At 50.0% G+C, this 19,390-nt stretch overlaps 14 protein-coding genes across 14 annotated transcripts; 11 read left to right on the plus strand and 3 right to left on the minus strand.

Annotated features, from left to right (window-relative positions):
- Positions 1-55: 55 nt before the first annotated feature.
- Positions 56-2,017, minus strand: COCCADRAFT_40188 (uncharacterized protein; the record flags this gene model as incomplete). Its single annotated transcript, XM_007718076.1, has 4 exons — positions 56-619; positions 674-926; positions 1,046-1,812; positions 1,898-2,017. The coding sequence occupies 4 exons, from the start codon at positions 2,015-2,017 to the stop codon at positions 56-58; spliced, it is 1,704 nt and encodes a 567-aa protein (XP_007716266.1).
- Positions 2,018-2,655: 638 nt separating this feature from the next.
- COCCADRAFT_106531 (uncharacterized protein) lies at positions 2,656-2,916 on the plus strand (the record flags this gene model as incomplete). The annotated part of the gene is made up of 1 exon (XM_007718077.1): positions 2,656-2,916. A coding segment is annotated over one exon (261 nt), but the record flags the coding sequence as incomplete, so codon positions are not given.
- An 889-nt stretch (positions 2,917-3,805) lies between these two features.
- COCCADRAFT_106577 (uncharacterized protein) lies at positions 3,806-4,550 on the plus strand (the record flags this gene model as incomplete). Its single annotated transcript, XM_007718078.1, has 2 exons — positions 3,806-3,844; positions 3,903-4,550. The coding sequence occupies 2 exons, from the start codon at positions 3,806-3,808 to the stop codon at positions 4,548-4,550; spliced, it is 687 nt and encodes a 228-aa protein (XP_007716268.1).
- Positions 4,551-4,817: 267 nt separating this feature from the next.
- On the plus strand, positions 4,818-5,063 carry COCCADRAFT_106575 (uncharacterized protein; the record flags this gene model as incomplete). Its single annotated transcript, XM_007718079.1, has 1 exon — positions 4,818-5,063. A coding segment is annotated over one exon (246 nt), but the record flags the coding sequence as incomplete, so codon positions are not given.
- Positions 5,064-5,649: 586 nt separating this feature from the next.
- COCCADRAFT_8353 (uncharacterized protein) lies at positions 5,650-5,933 on the plus strand (the record flags this gene model as incomplete). Its single annotated transcript, XM_007718069.1, has 2 exons — positions 5,650-5,801; positions 5,861-5,933. 2 exons carry the CDS (start codon positions 5,650-5,652, stop codon positions 5,931-5,933), a joined length of 225 nt encoding a protein of 74 aa, XP_007716259.1.
- Positions 5,934-6,248: 315 nt separating this feature from the next.
- COCCADRAFT_8354 (uncharacterized protein) lies at positions 6,249-7,931 on the minus strand (the record flags this gene model as incomplete). The annotated part of the gene is made up of 1 exon (XM_007718070.1): positions 6,249-7,931. One exon carries the CDS (start codon positions 7,929-7,931, stop codon positions 6,249-6,251), a length of 1,683 nt encoding a protein of 560 aa, XP_007716260.1.
- An 806-nt stretch (positions 7,932-8,737) lies between these two features.
- COCCADRAFT_106537 (uncharacterized protein) lies at positions 8,738-9,136 on the plus strand (the record flags this gene model as incomplete). Its single annotated transcript, XM_007718080.1, has 1 exon — positions 8,738-9,136. One exon carries the CDS (start codon positions 8,738-8,740, stop codon positions 9,134-9,136), a length of 399 nt encoding a protein of 132 aa, XP_007716270.1.
- Positions 9,137-9,214: 78 nt separating this feature from the next.
- COCCADRAFT_106549 (uncharacterized protein) lies at positions 9,215-9,448 on the plus strand (the record flags this gene model as incomplete). Its single annotated transcript, XM_007718081.1, has 1 exon — positions 9,215-9,448. A coding segment is annotated over one exon (234 nt), but the record flags the coding sequence as incomplete, so codon positions are not given.
- Positions 9,449-9,666: 218 nt separating this feature from the next.
- On the plus strand, positions 9,667-9,984 carry COCCADRAFT_8356 (uncharacterized protein; the record flags this gene model as incomplete). Its single annotated transcript, XM_007718071.1, has 1 exon — positions 9,667-9,984. One exon carries the CDS (start codon positions 9,667-9,669, stop codon positions 9,982-9,984), a length of 318 nt encoding a protein of 105 aa, XP_007716261.1.
- Positions 9,985-10,953: 969 nt separating this feature from the next.
- On the plus strand, positions 10,954-12,451 carry COCCADRAFT_106569 (uncharacterized protein; the record flags this gene model as incomplete). The annotated part of the gene is made up of 2 exons (XM_007718082.1): positions 10,954-11,685; positions 11,738-12,451. 2 exons carry the CDS (start codon positions 10,954-10,956, stop codon positions 12,449-12,451), a joined length of 1,446 nt encoding a protein of 481 aa, XP_007716272.1.
- A 382-nt stretch (positions 12,452-12,833) lies between these two features.
- COCCADRAFT_40195 (uncharacterized protein) lies at positions 12,834-13,646 on the plus strand (the record flags this gene model as incomplete). Its single annotated transcript, XM_007718083.1, has 1 exon — positions 12,834-13,646. The coding sequence occupies one exon, from the start codon at positions 12,834-12,836 to the stop codon at positions 13,644-13,646; it is 813 nt and encodes a 270-aa protein (XP_007716273.1).
- Positions 13,647-14,706: 1,060 nt separating this feature from the next.
- Positions 14,707-15,279, plus strand: COCCADRAFT_106556 (uncharacterized protein; the record flags this gene model as incomplete). The annotated part of the gene is made up of 1 exon (XM_007718084.1): positions 14,707-15,279. The coding sequence occupies one exon, from the start codon at positions 14,707-14,709 to the stop codon at positions 15,277-15,279; it is 573 nt and encodes a 190-aa protein (XP_007716274.1).
- Positions 15,280-16,820: 1,541 nt separating this feature from the next.
- On the plus strand, positions 16,821-17,945 carry COCCADRAFT_29496 (uncharacterized protein; the record flags this gene model as incomplete). Its single annotated transcript, XM_007718085.1, has 1 exon — positions 16,821-17,945. The coding sequence occupies one exon, from the start codon at positions 16,821-16,823 to the stop codon at positions 17,943-17,945; it is 1,125 nt and encodes a 374-aa protein (XP_007716275.1).
- A 235-nt stretch (positions 17,946-18,180) lies between these two features.
- COCCADRAFT_29497 (uncharacterized protein) lies at positions 18,181-19,132 on the minus strand (the record flags this gene model as incomplete). Its single annotated transcript, XM_007718086.1, has 2 exons — positions 18,181-19,002; positions 19,052-19,132. The coding sequence occupies 2 exons, from the start codon at positions 19,130-19,132 to the stop codon at positions 18,181-18,183; spliced, it is 903 nt and encodes a 300-aa protein (XP_007716276.1).
- Between the last annotated feature and the right edge of the window lie 258 nt (positions 19,133-19,390).

Here is a 19,390-nt window from a genome sequence, read left to right on the forward strand (position 1 = left end):
TTCAGTGATCCCATTAGTCAAGGAAGAACCCATAGTTGCACGATTACCCCACATCCTACAATTGCAGGTGGGCAAACGCAATACGCGCATCATCAGCAGTACTTCCAAGCTTCTGCAACTCTACATATCGCTCAAATCCAGTTCTACTACTCGCGCGCAGAACATCGAAATCTCTTTGTGTAGTTTGATCCTCAACCCTGTACGGCCAAGGCTGAACAATGGTATGTTTCTTCTTGACAGCCATCCCACACAGCGCAGCGAACTGCGTAATCCTGCACTCATCCATGAAAGTATCAAAGTGCTTGTGCCACGGTTTGAACATATCGGAACAGGCGATACGCAAGATTAGGTCGGGATGTGCAGCTAGATTCATTCCAGCTCCGTTCATGTTTGCGCGGGATTTGTCGAAGGGTATGTACTCTCTGAGGCGTTCCATAGCCGGTACGAGTGACTGGAGATCTCCTTGCGGGTGTGCTTCGCGATCTACTTCCACGGCGGCATTTATGAAGAGAAGAAGTAGTGTGGCGTTTGGGTTTTGTGATGTTGGCTTGAGGAGTTGTGAGAAGAGTTGTAGACAGGTGTGCGGGCCGACGTAACCTCGATCGCATATGTTGGAGATCTGTGCGAATGTCAAGGGTCAGGCATTGTGAGGACTGGGAAGTGCGTATCTCACCTCTATACGATCAAACCTCATGTCGAGATAGGGTCCTATATCTCGAGCATCCATGTTGAACAGGCGGAATGAAACGTTGGAGCTCCGTAGCCTATCGCAGAACCTGAGAAGGAGTCCTTTGAGGTAAAAGAAAATGGCACCGAACTCGTCCGCTTTCGCAGCTGGGGCGTCCTCCATATACTCGTTAAAACGCCAGCCACCGCGGGGAGTAGCGTCATCGTTCATTAGCCAGTCATTTTGAAAGAACAGCGTGCTAGATTAACGTCAGTTCTTGATCAGTTCATGGAATCAAAGGATCCTTTCGGGTTGGGTGTGTCAAAGTCCGCAGTGGAACAACCATAAGGCAGCAAGATGCCAGTATGGCGAAAGTACATTTCTCCCTGGCGAACACCAGCAAGCAGTTTCAGCATAGCTCGATCACGATAGTCGACTCTCTCGGGAGCCAGCGTAATGCGGCGGCGAATCCGTTGAGCAGCTTCTGCTGACAATCCTTCGCGAACCTGGCAAAACGTCGCCAAGCGAGCCCACTCGTCTTTCTTCAGTGCTATGCTTAGCTTTCGGTCATTTACCTCAAATGTCTTTGCTTGTAGTGCATTGCCGGGCTTGTTCTTGATCTTCTGGCAAACATCTTCGATCATAGGAAGGATGGTGGACTGGATAGCATGTACCATATCATGGGGAAGTAGTGCTGAGTACCATAAATGGATAATTATCGGTACTGCGACGTCTGGTTCGAACTGAAGTGCAGCGAGGAGCATGATGGCATTGCGAGCCACGACGACGAAATCTATATCGTTTAAAACAGCAACGCATTTACCTCCATATCCCTCTGGCAGCCCGGCGATAGTCTTGATGACGTTCCGAAGATCACCCGATGCGGCAAAGAGGAGGTTGAAGTCGTGGCTCGTTGCACTGGTCATACCTTCATTATCCTGAAACTTCAAGATATCGAGAGCAGGCATGTTGCCCCAGAGATACTTTCTATTGCCGAACGTGGTGTGTGAGGGACCCTCGCCGATAAAATCGGGCTGGCGACCAGTACGATACCACTCGGGTTCCCAAGTGTTTTTCATGAATGGGGATTTACATGCTTGCTTGTGTCGAGACCAATCTGCAGTCTGGCATTCCTTTGAGCAGTACTGTTGTTGCGTCAGTGGGTTGAATAGGGCTATGAAAATGGGCTATCTGGCCACGAAAGATGAGCGAGAAAGACGGAAGACATACTTGAACCAGGTGGCAGCTATTACATCCGCGCCCAGCATGTGCCTGACATGGTATCTCCTTGCTGTTGGAACAAAGCAGCGGATTACTGAAAGTCGACAGATTGGGAATATCAACTGTCATTTTGTTTCTAAGGTTGCAAGGGGAGTTGCTGTGCGATCAGAACGTCTTGTCGCGTTGCGCGATCTTTGCATATGAACACTGTGATCCGTCGGAGAAACAAAGCGGAATTCAATAGATTGAAAGACCCCAATGAGCGTGATGCGACCTATGAGGAAGGCTGCGGGCAAAGAAATGTTGTAAGAGCAAGCAGCTAGAAAGTGAAGGCAGCTGTTCACATGACGTAGCGACTTACCAGGTGTGTTTGTAGAGGATTTATTGTTTGGCCACCAACAAGAGGAATGGGAACAGTGCCCAATCATTTGCCGACACGACTACTTGTTCCATTCCAAATTGCCATAAACGGCCTACATGATATAAGCAAACTCCAAGTTTCTCCAAACATAGTACATATTTTATTTATGCTCGTAGAATAGCTCATGTATCACTACACAAATGTAGCATGCAATAGGTTTTTACGACCCAGAATGTTTCTTGGCCCCCCACGTTGAACGTAATCGTGCGTGGTTTGGTGTAACCGGCAGTATCGTTCCTTCAGCGACAGCACCCCAAACACGCGTGTTACTCTCCCACTTTACTTGTCTGGTTGTGCCAGCTTTTGGTGCTGCCGGCTCACTTCCATGATATAATTGCGAAGCTTATGTAATCGCATTCGAAATTCAGTCTATATTAGAAGATTTATTGCGTATCTAATTCACATAAGGCATGGCTGTTATGATTTTGGATGGCTCGATTTGCGTGCAGGCTTGTGTAACAACCCCACACTGCACGATGAGGTATCGGTAGTGGCTGTGTTACCGGACACATGTGATGAACAGAACATAAGATATGGGGATATGTATCTCTGGTACCAGCATGTCAGCTGTACTTGGGGCTCAGTATTCAAAGCAGCTGCGTATTGAAAACAATAGTAATACTCTAAGAAATACCAGTTTACACTCAGATGTCCACAGAGGCTCAAGCCCATCAACTGACCTTCCACTGTTCTCTCTGCAAAAACACATTGTCTTACCAGGTCACCAACACAGTTAGCAGTTTGTAATAGGAAATTTGTCCACACGCCATCGCAGCAAATGATAAGAGTATTCAGATGCTTAATTACTCAAAGCAATCTATCATTTTATCGCCTCTATTCGGGTGGTTATGGAGCTCTCGTTTATTTCGACCACCCTCAATGGGCTCCCAGGGGTCTCATGTCTATCCAGATTGTCTCAAATCTGTCCCACGTCTGCTTCAAATTCGGTGCGCGATGCCATTGAAGGAATCTAGGATCTGCTGGAGCTGATACAAAGTACTCTCGCGTACGCCGTCACTACTAGCGATCTGGATAATTGTCCCTTGAGGTAAGCCTCCATCCACGCACGCTGGAGAGACGCTGTCACCATCCTTCTTGATGGCACATAGTAAGGCAAATGAGTTAAGGAACTTTCGTTTTTAGAAAAACGCTCTCTCAGCGTACGAATTGAAGGGCTTGACACGAGTGCCATACCGCCTGATATAATCAGAGGGTGTTGCGTTATCACACCACGAGATTCGTCTCGAGGTTGTCACCCAGCAACTTCCTTTCCGCACGTTCGTGGTTCCACATGGGATCAACGAGCCATCAACACACTGACCTCCGACGTCTCGCCGATCATCCCCACTCAAGCAGGCACGCTATCCCACGCGCTATCCAGCACGCTATCTAGCCCGGGAATTTGTTTGCGACTGCGCATTCCAACGACCGTCTCAACGCTCTGATTGAAGGACCACCACAAACCTCGACCTCCTTGATATCACCAACCAAGAGCGATGGCAAAAGCAGTACTTGCCGGCAGTACCGGCCTCGTCGTACGTCCCAGCCACTCATCTCTCACACCACGGATATACAACTAACAACTCTACCCAGGGCTCCAACATCCTCTCCACCCTCCTCGGTCATCCCTCTTTCTCCTCTGTCTTCGCCTTCTCGCGCCGCGACCTACCCAACCCCAATGGCTCCACCAAGCTCCAACCCATCATATCCGGCGATTCCGCGCAATGGGCGTCTCAATTCCCCTCCGCCGAAGCCCCCAAGATCTTCTTCAGCGCCCTCGGCACCACGCGCGCAAAAGCCGGCGGCGTCGAAGCCCAACGTAAAATCGACTACGATCTCGCCCTTGACCTAGCCAAAGCCGCCAAACAAGCCGGCACAGAGGTATGCGTCCTCATCTCGTCCAATGGCGCGAATGTAAAGTCATATTTTGCGTATCCGAAGATGAAGGGTGAATTGGAAGAGGCGGTGAAGGCTCTAGGCTTCAAGCATACGGTTATAGTGCGGCCCGGGTTGATTGTTGGGGATAGAGAAGAGAGTCGGCCGGCTGAGGCGGCATTTAGGAGCCTGGCTAAGGGCTTGAAGGGATTGGTTGGAAGTGGCAAGTTGACGGATGTGTGGGCGCAAGATGCAGACGTTATTGCGAGGGCGGCGGTACAGGCTGGAGTGCAGTGTTTGGAAGGGAAGAGGGAGGATAACGTGTGGATTGTGGCTGGGGAGATTGTCGAGCTAGGTAAGGCGTAGGGTGAAGTTGCATTGAGACGAGGAGAGGTGGTGGGAATGATCGATGCGTGATGATGTTATACCCCCGATTCGATTTCTTTGGTCTTTATCTATGTACACTACGTATCATTTGTCTGCATGGCAGCGCTCAATCCGTCCATTCACGCCGCAAATTTCCTCGACAACGGCCCTCCGAATGCCTGCGCATCCTACGTACAATTCATGAGAAGCGAAGAACGACGATGATGACAATATTCAGTAATTCTACCACTCATAATTGCTGATTAACTACCTACATCATTATCATCTCTCTCTCCCTCCAAATCCCGTCTTACCAACCCATCACACCACCGTCTCACCACCCCTCTCCATCCCTCCAGACCCCCTGACTCGCGCCCGCACGCCCCGGCAGGCCCGCCCGGCGCCCTCCGCTTACCGAGTACCAAGGCAGAAGAAATATCACCCCATCCTCACCCAACCAACAACACACAGCCCACCACCCCCTGCTCGGGGCCCCTAAAAAAACTCGTCTAAAGTACACGGCGGCGCGGACATGCGCGTGCTCAACCTGGTAATTTGCGCCGGTGGTGCGCGACTGCGTTCGATGAGCAATCTAGTGTTTACCGCTTTTGGTAGTTTTTTATTGGCGAATCTGGGGGTTAGTAAGTCGGGTGGGTAAGGGTTGTGCCGGGTGGGTGGGTTTTGCTCACGCCATCCAGAGGAGTGTGGTTGTGGTGGTGCGATGATATGGAGGATTCGCTTGTTGTTTTTTTCGTGATTGCTGTATGCGTGATCTGGTGTGGGTTTTTCGTTTCGGATGGAGAAGGGTGGAAGGGTTGGTTTGGGGGAGGTGTATATAGGATGGGAGTGAAGGTGTTTTTTTTTTGTACCACATCAACGCATACAACCAACAGTGCATACAACGCATATAAACGAGTATATTAGAGACGAGGATAGAGGATATCTACGCAACTACTTGATATCGACAAGACTCTTTTTTTTGTTTCGAGAAGCCGAACCACGAATCTGAAAGACAGAACGACAAGAATCTGAACCATCAATCGACAACACAAGTCTTATTTGGATATTCCATCACTACAACAACAACAACACAACAAAAATGCCATCAGCAACTCAAGCACGTATCATGTGGCGCACCCTCTCCCGCGGCATGGTCGAACCCCACCCTTTTGCCCGCAACCCCATAACCATGGCACCGCATGCCTGGCGCGCCGGCGACTTGGGACAGAGATTCGTCAAGACGAGTGCTGTGTAAGTCTTCTTTTCCTGTTCCATTAAAAAAAAGCAACAACTAACGGGTTTGTCCATAGCTACTTCCCTTTCTACGCCATAATCCTCGGATGGCCTGCCGCAGCTGCGTGGTGGTTCAACGGTAGCATGTGACTCGCCGACGCACAACCCGACAGCGAGGGTGGGGAGAAGAAGGGACTTAGTAGTCAGGAGGTGCAGGATTTGATTCTGAATATGCGGTGGGATGATTGAAGAATTCTTTTGTATATATCTCTTTGGATTAGCATTTGAGGCGTTTGTTTCCTTTTTTTTTGGTTAGAAGTAGGAAGCTTGGAAGACCTTCTGAAATATGAATTTTGAAGTTTCAAAATCCATGTGTTTTTTTTAAAGTGAAGTCGATTATGTGGGTGGAATGGAGATGACTTCGGATACTAACTGATAGGTTGCGGGATATGGTGAAAGATTGTATTACAAGTCTAGGACGATATTACCTATGCCTCTACTCACGCAACTCAACATGCTAGATTCCTTTTCCGATTCTTGAAGCGCGGTCCCGCGATGCTCGATTCGGCCTGAACATACATCTACTGTACATGTTCCGCAATTGCCGACTTCACAGGAGCTGTCAATGTCCATGCCTACAACTTTCAGTGCGTCGAGTAGCGATTGCGTTGCGCCGACTTGTACACTCCTCTTGCTCTTTCGGAGCTCTGCCGTAAATGGATCACCGGAAGTTGTGGTTGTGAAGGCTTCGATGTGGACGGACGACTTGGAAATGCCGTAAGTCTTTGCGGTGTCGACAACATCGTCCATGAGTCGGGTTGGTCCACAGGTGTAGATGTGTGTTCGGTCGTTTGCTTTGCCGAGGATGGAAGAGATGTCTAGGTGCTGGCCGGCGGACTTGTTGTAGATGGTTGCATGTGGGCCTAGTGCTGCGATTTGGGCTACGAAAGGTACTTCCTCTGCAACAGCGTAGTGCAGATGGAAGTTTTGCTTTGTTTCCTGGAGCTGCTCGAGTGCGACCAAGAAGGCTGTAATGCCAATGCCGCCCGCGATGATAATGTGATTGTCTGCTTCTTTGGCTAGCGGGAAGCTCGCTGTGATGCGCCCAACCGTCAAAACATCGCCTATCTTGGTTTGTTCATGCAGATACTTTGAACCACCGCGGCTGTCGGGATCGAGAGCGACGCCGAGTTCAAAACGTTTGGACGTCCCGCTGGTTACTGAGTAGGCGCGCACCAGCTTTCCGCCTAGCTTCACTCGCACATGGCTACCTGGCTGGACAGGATGAGTTTCAAGAACATCCTCTACTGCCTCAAAAGTAAAGGCTGTGACGGATTTGGTCTCTTTCCTCTTCTCTACTAGGCGATATTCGTTCCAGGCGAATGTCTTTTCGTCCTCGCCGCCGAACAATCTACCACTCTGGTCCTCAGCTACGCCCTTGTCAAGTCTAGCCTGAAACTGATCCTTGATATCCCAGCCGAGCTGAGGTATCTTGACGATCTCCTCCATCATCTTAGTGTTGTTGGTTTCGATGAAGAGATAGTACATGACACGTGCCACTGTCCATTCCGGATGTGGTCGTTCAAGCAGCAAGATCATATCCCCTTCCTTGATTGCTCCCGTCTTGATTATGCGATATAGCCAGCCAGTGCGAAAAAGAGTCTGCGTGCGCTTGGCCATATCCTTGACTTCGAAACGGTGATTGAGCTTGAAGCATGGTCCTCGCGGTTCACTAACTTCAACAATGACATCTCCAATCGCCAGCCGATCACCAATGCAAAGTGTCTTCTCGCTGACTTCTGTGCTGAAAAGGTTTTCACCGAATGCGCCAGGTTTGAAGTAGTGTTCTGAGTTTGGCAATTCCTTCCTCCAGTCGTCGTAATGGGATGCGCAGTAGTGGAGGAGAGCCTTGTCGGGGCTCACATGCTTAGGAAATGCATGTTCGTCTGTCGTGATACCCAGTTCGGTTATTTCAACAGAGCCGGTCAAAGGAGTCTTGTAGATTGCCGATTCAATCTTGCCATTCCAAAGGGACTTTTTGATCTTGCCTGCTCGCAGCTGGCTCAGTGGGAAAGAAGAGAATTGAGCAGGGTTTTTTAGTGTTTCTGGATCTGGAGGGGGAGGCGGAATCCATGCAGAGAGTGCCATTATGGTTGTTGTGTGGCGACAAGACGCAGCTAATTGAAAACGGACCGCGTCGAGGGTATTGAATGCCTCAATTATTTATTTGTGTTGAGCCTTCCACCTTTACCTCAACCGCTCCAAGAGATACGCCCGAAAACAAAGATGTGATCAATCTGGCCAGTCATGTGATATGGCCTAACCTGCTGTTGCCTGGGGCGAGAAGTGTTGTTCCTGTAGCGGGTAGGACAATCTAGACCTAAGACCATTCCGTCTTTGGAAGGACGATAGATTAGAAAAGTAAGCCGTCGGGATACGATGACATTGTGTTTTCGACTGAATGCGCTGAAACTCTTTAGTTTCACGAAGTATGATTCGTGTTGTAACCATCTTCTACATCTAATCACTTCAATGTTACGATGGGGTAAGTTACCTCGTTAGGGTAGGGCGTTACGAATCGGTTAACTTTATATGTTAAAATTTGGCTTTAATATCTTCTTAAAAGAGTAAGATTAGCACATTGCTTATTCCACATTCAATAGAAGAACCTATTTCGTTCAGACATATGAAGGACAGATTCCCATAGTCATCGACATGCGTGTCCTAGTCACGTGAGCAAGTACTTCGGTCGGACTTCGGCAAATGACGTCACAACACCGTCGTGCGAAGCTTCACACCCATCTACTCGTCACCTTAACCAATCTGTATATCACCAATATCTGGTTTTAAAACACCTCTCAATAACTCAATTGATACCTTCAAGAACCTTGAACAGCTTTCCAACAGTACCCCCACACAGATACTACATCTAGAAACTCAACTCACTCCTCAAGATGTTCCGCATCCAGCCCGCACGCGCAGTTCAACGCGCAGTCTTCACTCGCCCTCAAGTCGTTCGTCCCCGCTTCCTTTCAACGAGCCCAGCACGATTTGCGCAAAAGGATGCACAAGACAAAGACTCGCTCAACCCACGATCGACCGAGTATGCCAAATCTGGCTCTGATGATGGTGCAGCACATACAGACGCGGCTTTTAACCCCTCAAAGACATCTCCAGAGGCAGAAGAGGCAGATGCTGAGCGCGAAGCTGGTGGGAAGCAGAACAGCTTGAATGTTAGCCCTGGCAACAAGGACATCAGCGAACCCAACAGCCCCACCGTTGGAGGACACGGGGGCGCACCAAACAAGAAGAGCAGTGGTGCAGGCAGTGCACCAAAGAACAGCTCAGGATGAGCATACACAGCGCGTGATGGTTTCTCAGTGATGTCGCAGAAACACAACGGGGAGGCATATATGAGCTGAGCTGGTGCATGGGAGATATGGACGAATGGAGCATTTGGGGCATGTCACAATGGTGGATTAAGCTACTTTTACGAGTTTCAAGAAATGGTGTACATACATTCTTGGGGGAGCAGGCGCATAGCAAGTTCAATCTCAACGTTTAATCAAGATTCGTTTTCTTGTGGTACCCTTGTCCACCTGTTGCAACTTTTGCGAGGCTGCTCACAGATCAGCTCCACTTCAATCCTGGCTGACGTCGTGTAGAGTGCCGAGATTTGAAGTGGAGCGTGAATGCCTACGCAGCAGGTCTCACTGCAGGAAATGACGTCACAGCCCATGACGGTTGTTAAAGACTCCACAGCCATAACATGCTGTCTCAGCGAACATTTTCTCTTCACAAAAACCTATCACGATATTCGTCGTCTTTTCCTCCCAAGCATCCACACTCATCAACTCCCTTTTCAAGCTTCAAAGCACCGACAATGGCACCCCGCACTATTCTTAGCGCTACTACGCGTTCTCTCCGCACACCCATGACCCTGTCGACGCGTCGTACCTTTGCAATTACACAACGCATGGGCATTAAGGAAGATGCCGACCGCAGCGCGGACCAGATTGAGCAAGCCAAGCAGGAACAGCTCAAGGAACAGCAACAGGGACAGGGGCGATGGCGCGAGGATCTAGCCAGCTCTGGCGAAAGCAATATTGCCGCTGACCGGCAACAAGTCGACAACCACGAAGCACACATGAAAGAGTTGCAGCAGGAAGGCAAGAAAAGGGGGGAGAAGGGAGAAATGTAGATTTGTTGGCTGGCAGGGACCATGGATATCATACATACATACACACATGATGATTGAGGCATTTGCAAGCGATTGGTGGCTAGTTTCGTCATCCCAGCAGAAAACGTACAACCCCGTATCGAGGAATACGACTAATTTTTTTTTGAATGTCAAGAGGACAAGAAGCAATGGGTGCATACAGCCGTTGAATTCACCAAGTGTTCCCCAGGCCTCCACTGTTATGAAACGAGGCGGCGCTGTCAGATGCATGCTCTTCGATTTTAGGTGTCAATATTAGGGTGGCGTAGTCTGTTTCAGCAATCAACTAGATCCATCAGGCCCTGCATGTAAGGGGCTGGCTTTGTTCACACAGTTGGCTATGCGCATGTTCTTCCGCTTTCCACCCGAGATGCAGATTGTCGGAAAGTGCGGAATCACGATGCCGTGATTGTGTGGTCGTATGCATGACTAAGATAATATCATGAGGGCAATGCCGCCAGATCTGTCTGTATCACGGTTCGGCCGCACGGTGGTCCGCCGTAATCAGCCAAACTTTTTCGGCAAAGGCATCCATCGGTGTGCCACGCCTGTCCGGGCGGCAACCTAACCTTTCACAGAAGAAATACGTTTCTTGTCGGACAATCCCTGACGATGATCAATACCAACACTAGCCAATACTTTGGTCTCAAACACTCTTACGTTCCTACAGCACTGTGCCAACTACATCGCTAGAACACTTCTTACACAGTATTCCACTCATTTGTATTGCCGTTGGAGACACAGGTCAGATGCCCCCTAAATCTCAGCGCAGCCGCGCTTGTTCCCAATGCCGCACGAGACGCGTCAAGGTTCGTTTACCGTATGTCACATATCCGGTACAACCATTGACCCTTTTCTCTACAGTGTGATGAGACGCCAGAGATATGCAACCAGTGCCGCCGCCTGGGAATCAAATGCTCGGGGCCATTGCAGGGCTCCATCGTCATTGACATGACTGAGCGTGTGGGGAAACCAAAAGGACGAAAAAAGAAAGAAATAGTGAGGGCATCAGCTTCAGCCTCAACTAGCGAGACTCCTGCCACGAAGCCTTCACATCATGCGGTATCTATCGCATCAAAAAAGCCTGCTACCCCGTTAGACATGCCTCTTCAGAACCCCATGTTTCCTACCAACAGTCGACATGCTGAACAGGTGGAGAGGGCCACGATAGCCATCCGCTACCACTACAGGCCTCCTACCTTCAACCAACCTTCGAAAGCCTTGTCATCAACATTGGACAATGCCTTCCTTACCCATTATGTAGAGATCAATCATGTTAAAAACGCCTATGCGCCTGAAATCCAGTGGCTTGCTAACTTGCCAGAAATATTTAGTAGCGCCTCCAAGCCCGCTGTCAGATTATCACTTCGTGCAATGTCGATGGCATTTTACGGCAAGTACCATCATGACTCAAGTATACTCATCGACTCCTGGAGATGGTACACTGTTGCATTGAGTGTGCAGCGAAACTCGATAGCAAAAATGAAAAAGAACAATATCCCAGATGAAGGAGAAGTTCTGGTACCGCTTATCCTTGCGCTATATGAGCTCTACGTTGGCGCAACGTCTGCTGGCTTACTCGCACACTTGGATGCAGCAGGAGAGATCATGAAGATGCGAGGCCCAGCCAACTGTAGATCTGGCGTAATCTGGCCACTCTTCAAAGCCATCCGCGGCCAAGAGGTGTGTTTGCGACATTCCGCATTCTCAATGGTACCACGCTGACGGCTCCTAGGCTCACAGGTCAATCGTTTTTAACAAGAAATCGACATTTTGTTCCCAAGATTGGATGACAATACCATTCGTCGATATGCCCAGCGACCCACACCAGGATCTCGCCGGTATCAACCTTATGATACCTTACTGTACAGCCTATCTAGAGATTCCAGGATCTTTGCGTACTATTTTTGAGATGACCGTACCGCCCAATGTTGATGTGATAACTGCTCAGGAACTCATATCTAAATTGCTCAAAGATCTCGACGGCTGGGCCAAAAAGTACCCTCATTTAACGAAGCAATTCACCAACCCTGAAAACACCCAGACCCCAGAGTCTTCCTCGCAATCTACAAAACAGAAATCTCCAAAAATAGGAAAGACCGACCCAGTCAGGGCACTGATCAGTTCAAACTACATGGCAGATAGAGTCTTGCTCAATATGCTCATGTACAAGATCCACACTGAATCCAGTACTCCGTTGACACCATCCGAGTATAGCATAGGACACTATTATTCCGAAGCGTATAACTGTTCCCGAGCCATACTGCAGACTGCAGCCGAGGTTGAACGCGCAAAAACGCCTGGGTTCGACCTTTTACGCAGCGTCGCTCCTGTGTTGATTGTGGTTTATTGCGGTCCAACGCCGGAAATAAAAATGGAAGGGAAGATGATGTTGGGCCGGTGGGCAAGCCAAATTCAGGGGCTTGCGTCGACCTTGGAACGCTTGTGAGCTGAGTCTTGCCAGCTCCACCTGAAGGCGTGGAGAACCACTCCAGAGATCGAGGCAGGCACCCGTGTACCACAAAGGAAATAGATCGAATGCTAATCATTCCATAAAACTTTGTCCTTGGATCATTGGAGGGGGCAATAATGAGCTCTTTATCACAAACATGGTGTCTTTGTCCATAACAAACAACTCGAGTCTTTCTTTGTTTACTTGGGAATCGTAGACGGAACTCTACCCCGATCACGCATCGGATGTCCTAATATGCTACTGTACAATCAATCCACCCATCATACCCGACTCGGAATATCCGCTGTATCCAACTGAACTGGTTTTGAACGATCTTCGAGTGAAGGAGCAGCGACATAGCAGACGCCCTGCTCGAGACATGGCACCCACATCCCTTTCATTCACCGCCATCAACGATGCATCTTGTCCGAATTTCTTCGGGTCCCAAGAGCATCGTACCCAAGTCAGCAGGGCCATCACCGAAAGTCTCTTTGGGACAACCGCAACATACGAAAGCCTGACTCTCAAAGCGATAACACGACACCAGACACCACCTGATAGCTGGGAAAAGCCAGCCCGCGATATCCTTTCCGAAGCCTCAGCCTCTGGCATAATCGAAACCAACAACCCTTCTCTCCAAAGAAACGGCTGTACTTTACTTCCATCAGCTCCGCTCCAACGAACTCGAACCCCACCACCGCAATCTCATATACCCCTGGGTGACATTAATACAGCACATCCTTTACTCTCACCCCTTTCGCCGCCACCCTCCCATTCACAACCCTCCTCACAATTCGAATGCGGCCAACGCACCACCTGGACACCCCCAGCACTCACCCCACCCCTCTCCTCGCCCACACTCCCCCGCTGCTCTCTATCCCCAAAGCAAACGTTGCGCCAGAAATATCGCTTTGATGTCCCCGTCACACCAGCCATACCCGTCGCCCGGGACTCTATCCACGCAGACCCTGCATGGAATTCTGCGGTTGAGAACTTGCAAGGAGAAGAGATGGAGGAAATAATGTTGACTTTAGATAAAGAAATAGCGCTTTGTGAGATTAGGGAAAAGTACGAAGAGGCGGTGCAGAGGGCGTTGCTGGCGCGGTATAATGGGTTGGTGTGGGGGTGGCGGAGGGAGAGGGTGGTGCGTGGGTCGCTGGGGGGGAAAGCCAGAAAGGGAGTAATGAATTAGCAATAGAGGGCTGATTTAGAGGTTTCGGGGACTAAAAAAGATAAATATTTTTTCTTTTACATGATGGACGCTGGATGTCTGGATGAGGATGCTGCATGTTGTGGGGTCGGCTGAGTTCACTAATCAGGATGATATGGGGGAAAATTCACCCCAGGAAATACTATACCACGCAGAACGCGGATCTACGATTGATTCTGTGATTTAGCAAGGAAGTATCTGAAATAACAGGGCTTAGTGCTCCCCCCTTACTCGCGGAATAAGTCTCCAAGTCCAATGTATTTCGAGATGGTAATCTTGGCTGCGCGCTGACGTGCATGATGAGGTCGTATTGTTTCGGATCCGCACGTGGTGGGAAAGCTTTTGGACCGTCATCTGGACTCGTTCTGGATAAATGGGATAGCAAGATTCTTGGGGTACGTTTGGGGAGATTATGCTTGCGATCAAGATTGGAGAGAAAAAGAGTGTCCGATTCGGCCGGGTACCAGGTACTTGCGTACGTACACGAACGTTACTACCGGTACATCCCCGCCACCATCCAACGTAACATCGCATCGCAGCGCAACTCGACGCTTCGAATTCCAAATTTTTCGCTGGTAAGAGGATATCGCGATAGCGACAAGAGTATTAAAGGGAAAAGGTGTTCGCGAGTCGCTGTTTTCTGTGGCGAATCAATTGCACAGGCCAAGCCTGATTGCAATTGAAAAGTGCGGTTCGTGCAATGAAGCGGGGAAGGTCCGAGTGACCTAAAGTGGAAACCTTATGCGGTTCCGCATACAAACAGTCCACACTAAAGTCAAGAAGCCAGACAATTGCGCCATTCGCATCGTAATTCATGTCGAAAATGGCCTGATAGTCCGATGAGGGGGGTGCCGTGCAGTCCAGATGTCGGGAAAAATGGGGAAGGCTGCTATATAGTTCCGGTAGAGTGTATCTCTTTACCTTTTATTCCTTTGCAAGTCAGTCTCGTACTACAAGTCAATCGCGAACTCCAAAAAGTCTACATTTCGTACCTCGATATCAACCCTCTTTTTTTTTGCTTAAAGAAAAAGATTAATTCAAGATGCCCAGTATCCACCCAGCAATAGACAACGGCATCAAAAAGGGCAACCCCAACTTCCCTGGCGGCAAACTCTACTGCCACTGTCCGTCGGATAAAGTTGAAGTCACGCTCTCGAGCAACGTCGCGCACAACCACGCATGCGGCTGCTCGAAATGCTGGAAACCAAAGGGCGCCCTCTTCTCTGTCATCGGCGTCGTGCCTAAAGAAAATGTCTCCGTCACCGCCAACGGCCATAAACTGCACATTATCGACGAATCAGCCGCCATCCAGCGCAACGCATGCAAGGAGTGCGGCGTCCACCTCTTCGGCCGCATTGTGGTCGACCATCCATTCAAGGGCCTCGACTTTGTGCACACGGAGCTGAGCAACACGAACGGCTGGCAGGAACCGCAGTTTGCGGCGTTTGTAAGCAGTATCATTGAGCAAGGGTTCAATCCGGCGCAGATGGATGCTGTGAGGGAGAAGTTTAGGAGCGTAGGGCTGCAGTCGTATGATGTGCTGAGTCCGCAATTGATGGACCTGATTGCTACGTATACGGCGCAGAAGAATGGGAAGTTGCCGGCCAAGTTGTAGAGGGTTAGGTTGGGGTTGCGATGAGGGGGCGTTTTGGGGGTGTATGTATGTACCGCGGGTGACTGTGTATTTATGTCAGTAGAGGGTGTGCCATGATATAGAGCTTAGAGGTCGGCTCTTTGGGGATTAGGGTACACGAAGCTGAAGACTTGTCAATAATAGTGCGACGTACGCGCTTTTGTATATGATGCGACTGAGCACCGTGATCGCGCGCTAAACTCTTCTTTTGGGGACGAAATCCGAGTTTTGTGTGATGCATGAGAAGACTTAAATCTGTATTGATAGCTTAAAATTTAGGATTTTGGAAATCACATAGTTATCCATTTCTTCTCCTGGACTATTGTGTCGGCGTTTAGATACCTGCTGTGTGGTCAATGTCGCATTGGATAGAAGGATCTTGGTTTTGACCCACAATCTTTCAGTTGATTCAAATGTGTGACATAGCCATTGGTATGTATGCTTACGCTGTCCAATTGCTATCGACGGCTGCTTGAAGTTACGGCCGCTGTGTGTTGTGGCGCGTGAAGCGGTTGGTGCCGCGCTTATGCTGCTCCCTGGAATATCGTATACCTGGCTGTGGCTGACCAGCAACTGTTGATGAGTGTCGCCTGCCCCCTGGCGAGCGATACGCTGCTGATTGGTGTCGCTCACTCCCCTTGCTCAGCGACGGCTGTCGATTGATGTCGCTTACCCCACATCCCGACTATAGTAGCTAGATTCTGTGGCTGATCAGGTGGGGGGAGCGACACCAATTAACAGCCGTCGCTGGCTAATGGGGCGAGCGACACCAACCAACCGCTGCTACCTCGCAGCGGTACTATGTCAATACTCTACTTCCAGCCTATAAGTCGCACGATAGAGAGATATCCAAACAGGGATATTTCTGCAATCTTGAAATCGTTGCGACTTGCAATCACATCGCATTTCCTCTTGCATTGAACACCGCTAGGACGGATCGTGACATATAGCTTTGGCTGCAACAAGGTCAATTGTTTGCTTCTCCTAAACACATACTGTGAGTGATTCTCCAACCTAATTCATATCAGAATATTCAAGGTTGCACTGAAAGATTAGCGACAGCGGCAATGCACATCCATCTGCGCCGAGGCGATGTGTACCTGGATGAAGATCGACTCGGCCTTACCTTTTGCACAGCCGTCAGGATATTGCTCCGATTGAAGACCAATCCATGATCCAACCCTACAAATCCACCAGAACAACGCAAACTTAGAGATCCTCCTATCCGTGCTGTATTTTTGATGCAGCACGACAATGTGATGGTAATCATGTGACAAAGTACCGCGGTACATGCACGGACATATGACGGTATCACACTGTCCCCCGCACTAGTCCTGGCCCCTCAAGGCAGATATTCCCAACGAACAAGCTGTCATCCTACAGCACTCTCCGGCCAGCCCTTGGACTGCGCTTCTCTGTTCTTTATTCCCGTCCTAACGGACAGTTGAAGATTTGCAGAGTCGCTCTGCGTCAATCTCTAGTATCTAGGAGTTCAAGAGTGCCCCCAGGCACGGCGATCCGCCATGGTAGACTTCACGCGACAGCCCCTGAAGGGTGTATACGCAATCTGCGCCATTGGCTTCGAGATTTCCCGCTTTCCAGTGTATCTCGTTACGTTTCTACTCGGATTTGGTCGCCAGAACCCTAAATGGACTTTCCGCCAGGCCATCAGCACGCGCGTCTTCTCCTCGGTTCTATGGCACATTGCAAAACTGCAAGTTGGAACACCACTTCCCCTCACACCAGGAGCAGAAAAGGAGCGATTTATTCTTGTCAAACCCGCCAATTCTGATGCTTACAAAGGACCGCTAAGGAGCAACAAGGATGTTGTGCCCGTGGAGATCGGCGCAACATGGTACCCAGCGCCATTGACAGCCGGTAGCGATAAGAGCAGAACAAAGGTCATCCTGCACACCCATGGAGGCGCATTCGTCCACGGCGACGGAAGGACCCAGGCAAGCGGCTTCATGGCAAAACTGTTACTCAAACACTCACCGGCAACACACATCCTCTGCCCACAATACCGACTCTCCACCCTGCCTGCCTCACCGACATCAAACCCCTTCCCAGCCGCACTCCAAGACGTCCTAACCTCGTACCTCTACCTCCTCAACGACCTCAAGATCCCCCCAAAGAACATCATCGTCTCCGGCGACTCAGCAGGCGGCAACCTCACCATCGCCCTCCTCCGCTACATAACCGAGTACGGCGCTGGACTCGATCTCCCCAACCCTTCTGCCGCGCTTCTCTGGTCCCCCTGGGTCGACCCCTCAGACACATCCTGCTCCTACGTCCACGACAACAGAAACTACAAGACCGACTACCTATCCCCGCCCTTCACCAAATGGGGCACAAGCGCGTATGCTGGTCTTGCAGGCGAGAAAGTCTTGTCTTCGCCGTATGTCTCGCCCAAGTACAGCATGTTCCGCACTCCAGTACCCATGTGGGTAAGTATTGGGGGCAGCGAGTTATTGTTTTTTGATGTGGTGGAGTGGGCGGGCAAGATGAGGGAAGAGGGGAATGAGATTGTGCTGGATTCGGAGGAGAATGTGCCGCATGATATTTTGTTGCTGGGGGGCATTTTGGGGTTTAAGGAGCAGGCACATAATATAGCGAAGATGGCGGGGGAGTGGCTAGAGGGGGAATAGATGGAGGGGAGTGGTGCGACATGGGGAGTGCGATGGGGTATTGGAGACTTTGCTGCTTCGGTTGCAAGTTGACGGCATTATTAAGTTAATATCATTCGCAGTTATCGCGGGACTAGGAATTGTAGTTGTTGTGAAATGGCGAGGACTTTTGGACTTGGACATATCACAATAGACTCGATGTTCATTATCAATGCATTCCTTGCCTGCAACTTTGTCTCGATATGTGACATACTACCTACTGCAAAAATTCAAGCACAAGCTCATTGAACAGCTCAGGCTTCTCCCAGTAACACCAGTGCCCACCCCATTCCACCGTCACTCCCTTCGCAAGACCCTCATCCTTCCCTCCATTGATCAGCTCAACAACCTTCAACGGACCATCAGCCGGGAAACATCCACTCCTACTACTCGCAACCACCAGCACCCGCGTCGCACTCTTACTCCCCGGTCCAAAATTCTGCGCAATCGAATACCGCCAATCATTCGCCGTATGATCCGCCATCAACTTGCCATACCACCACCCCTCTCCCTTCATCGCCTCTCCCAAAAAGAACTCTTCATCCTCCTTCCAAACCTGCGACTCTGGCGTTGGATCCCCAGACCGCGGGTGCGATCTATACCCCAGACAGGCGGCAATCGTCCCTACATGCGCCTTTTCCGGCTCGTGAATCAACGATTTCTGCATCGCTAAAAGGGCATCTGGGGAGTTACATCCGCGGTTTCCAAACGATGGGCCCCAGTCGTCGAGGTAATTCTGCAAGGGGGCTTGATCCACGAAGATCATGTGGGAAAAGGGGGATGTAGTGAAGAGTTCGGTGTAGGACCAGAGGATCGCTGCGCCGAGACTTGTGCCCATGGCTTTCACAGCAGCATTGCTGAGATTGAAGTGGTCGAGTAGGTTTTTGAGGTCCATGGCTAGGCGCGAGACGTGGTAGCCGGCTTTGGGTTTGTCGGAGCTGCCATGGCCCCGGAGATCGGGGATTATGACATAGTGGTGCTGCGAGAGGGCGGTGATGTTGCGCTTGAAAACGGCCCCAGAACCTGTGAAGCCATGGAGCTGGTGGACGTGGTCAGGTGGATGAGCGGGGTGGAGGTTGGGTGCTTACTAGAATCAGAGGGGTGTTTTTGTCAGATCCGTGTGTTTCGTAGGCAAGTGTGATTCCATCGTTGGCTTTGAAGGTAGGCATAGCGATGATTGGATTGATTGGGCTTGAATCAGAGAAAGTAGTTTGGATGCAAGGTGGGGGAGGATGGTGTATGATTTGTAAGCAATCTGGGGTACAATGGAGCTTAGCTTGAAGGCTTGTCTTTGATACAAAATATTGTGACTATTTTGATATTGTACCGGTGGTTAACGTGAGCGGCAAGCGAAGCGGCCGGGTAAGCGAAGCGGCCACCTAATTAAGTATTTTATCTTTGTACGTTAATAACTCAACACCACAACA

This window comes from Bipolaris zeicola (genome assembly GCF_000523435.1).
Source record: "Bipolaris zeicola 26-R-13 unplaced genomic scaffold scaffold_211, whole genome shotgun sequence".
NCBI classification, from domain to species: Eukaryota; Fungi; Ascomycota; class Dothideomycetes; order Pleosporales; family Pleosporaceae; genus Bipolaris; species Bipolaris zeicola.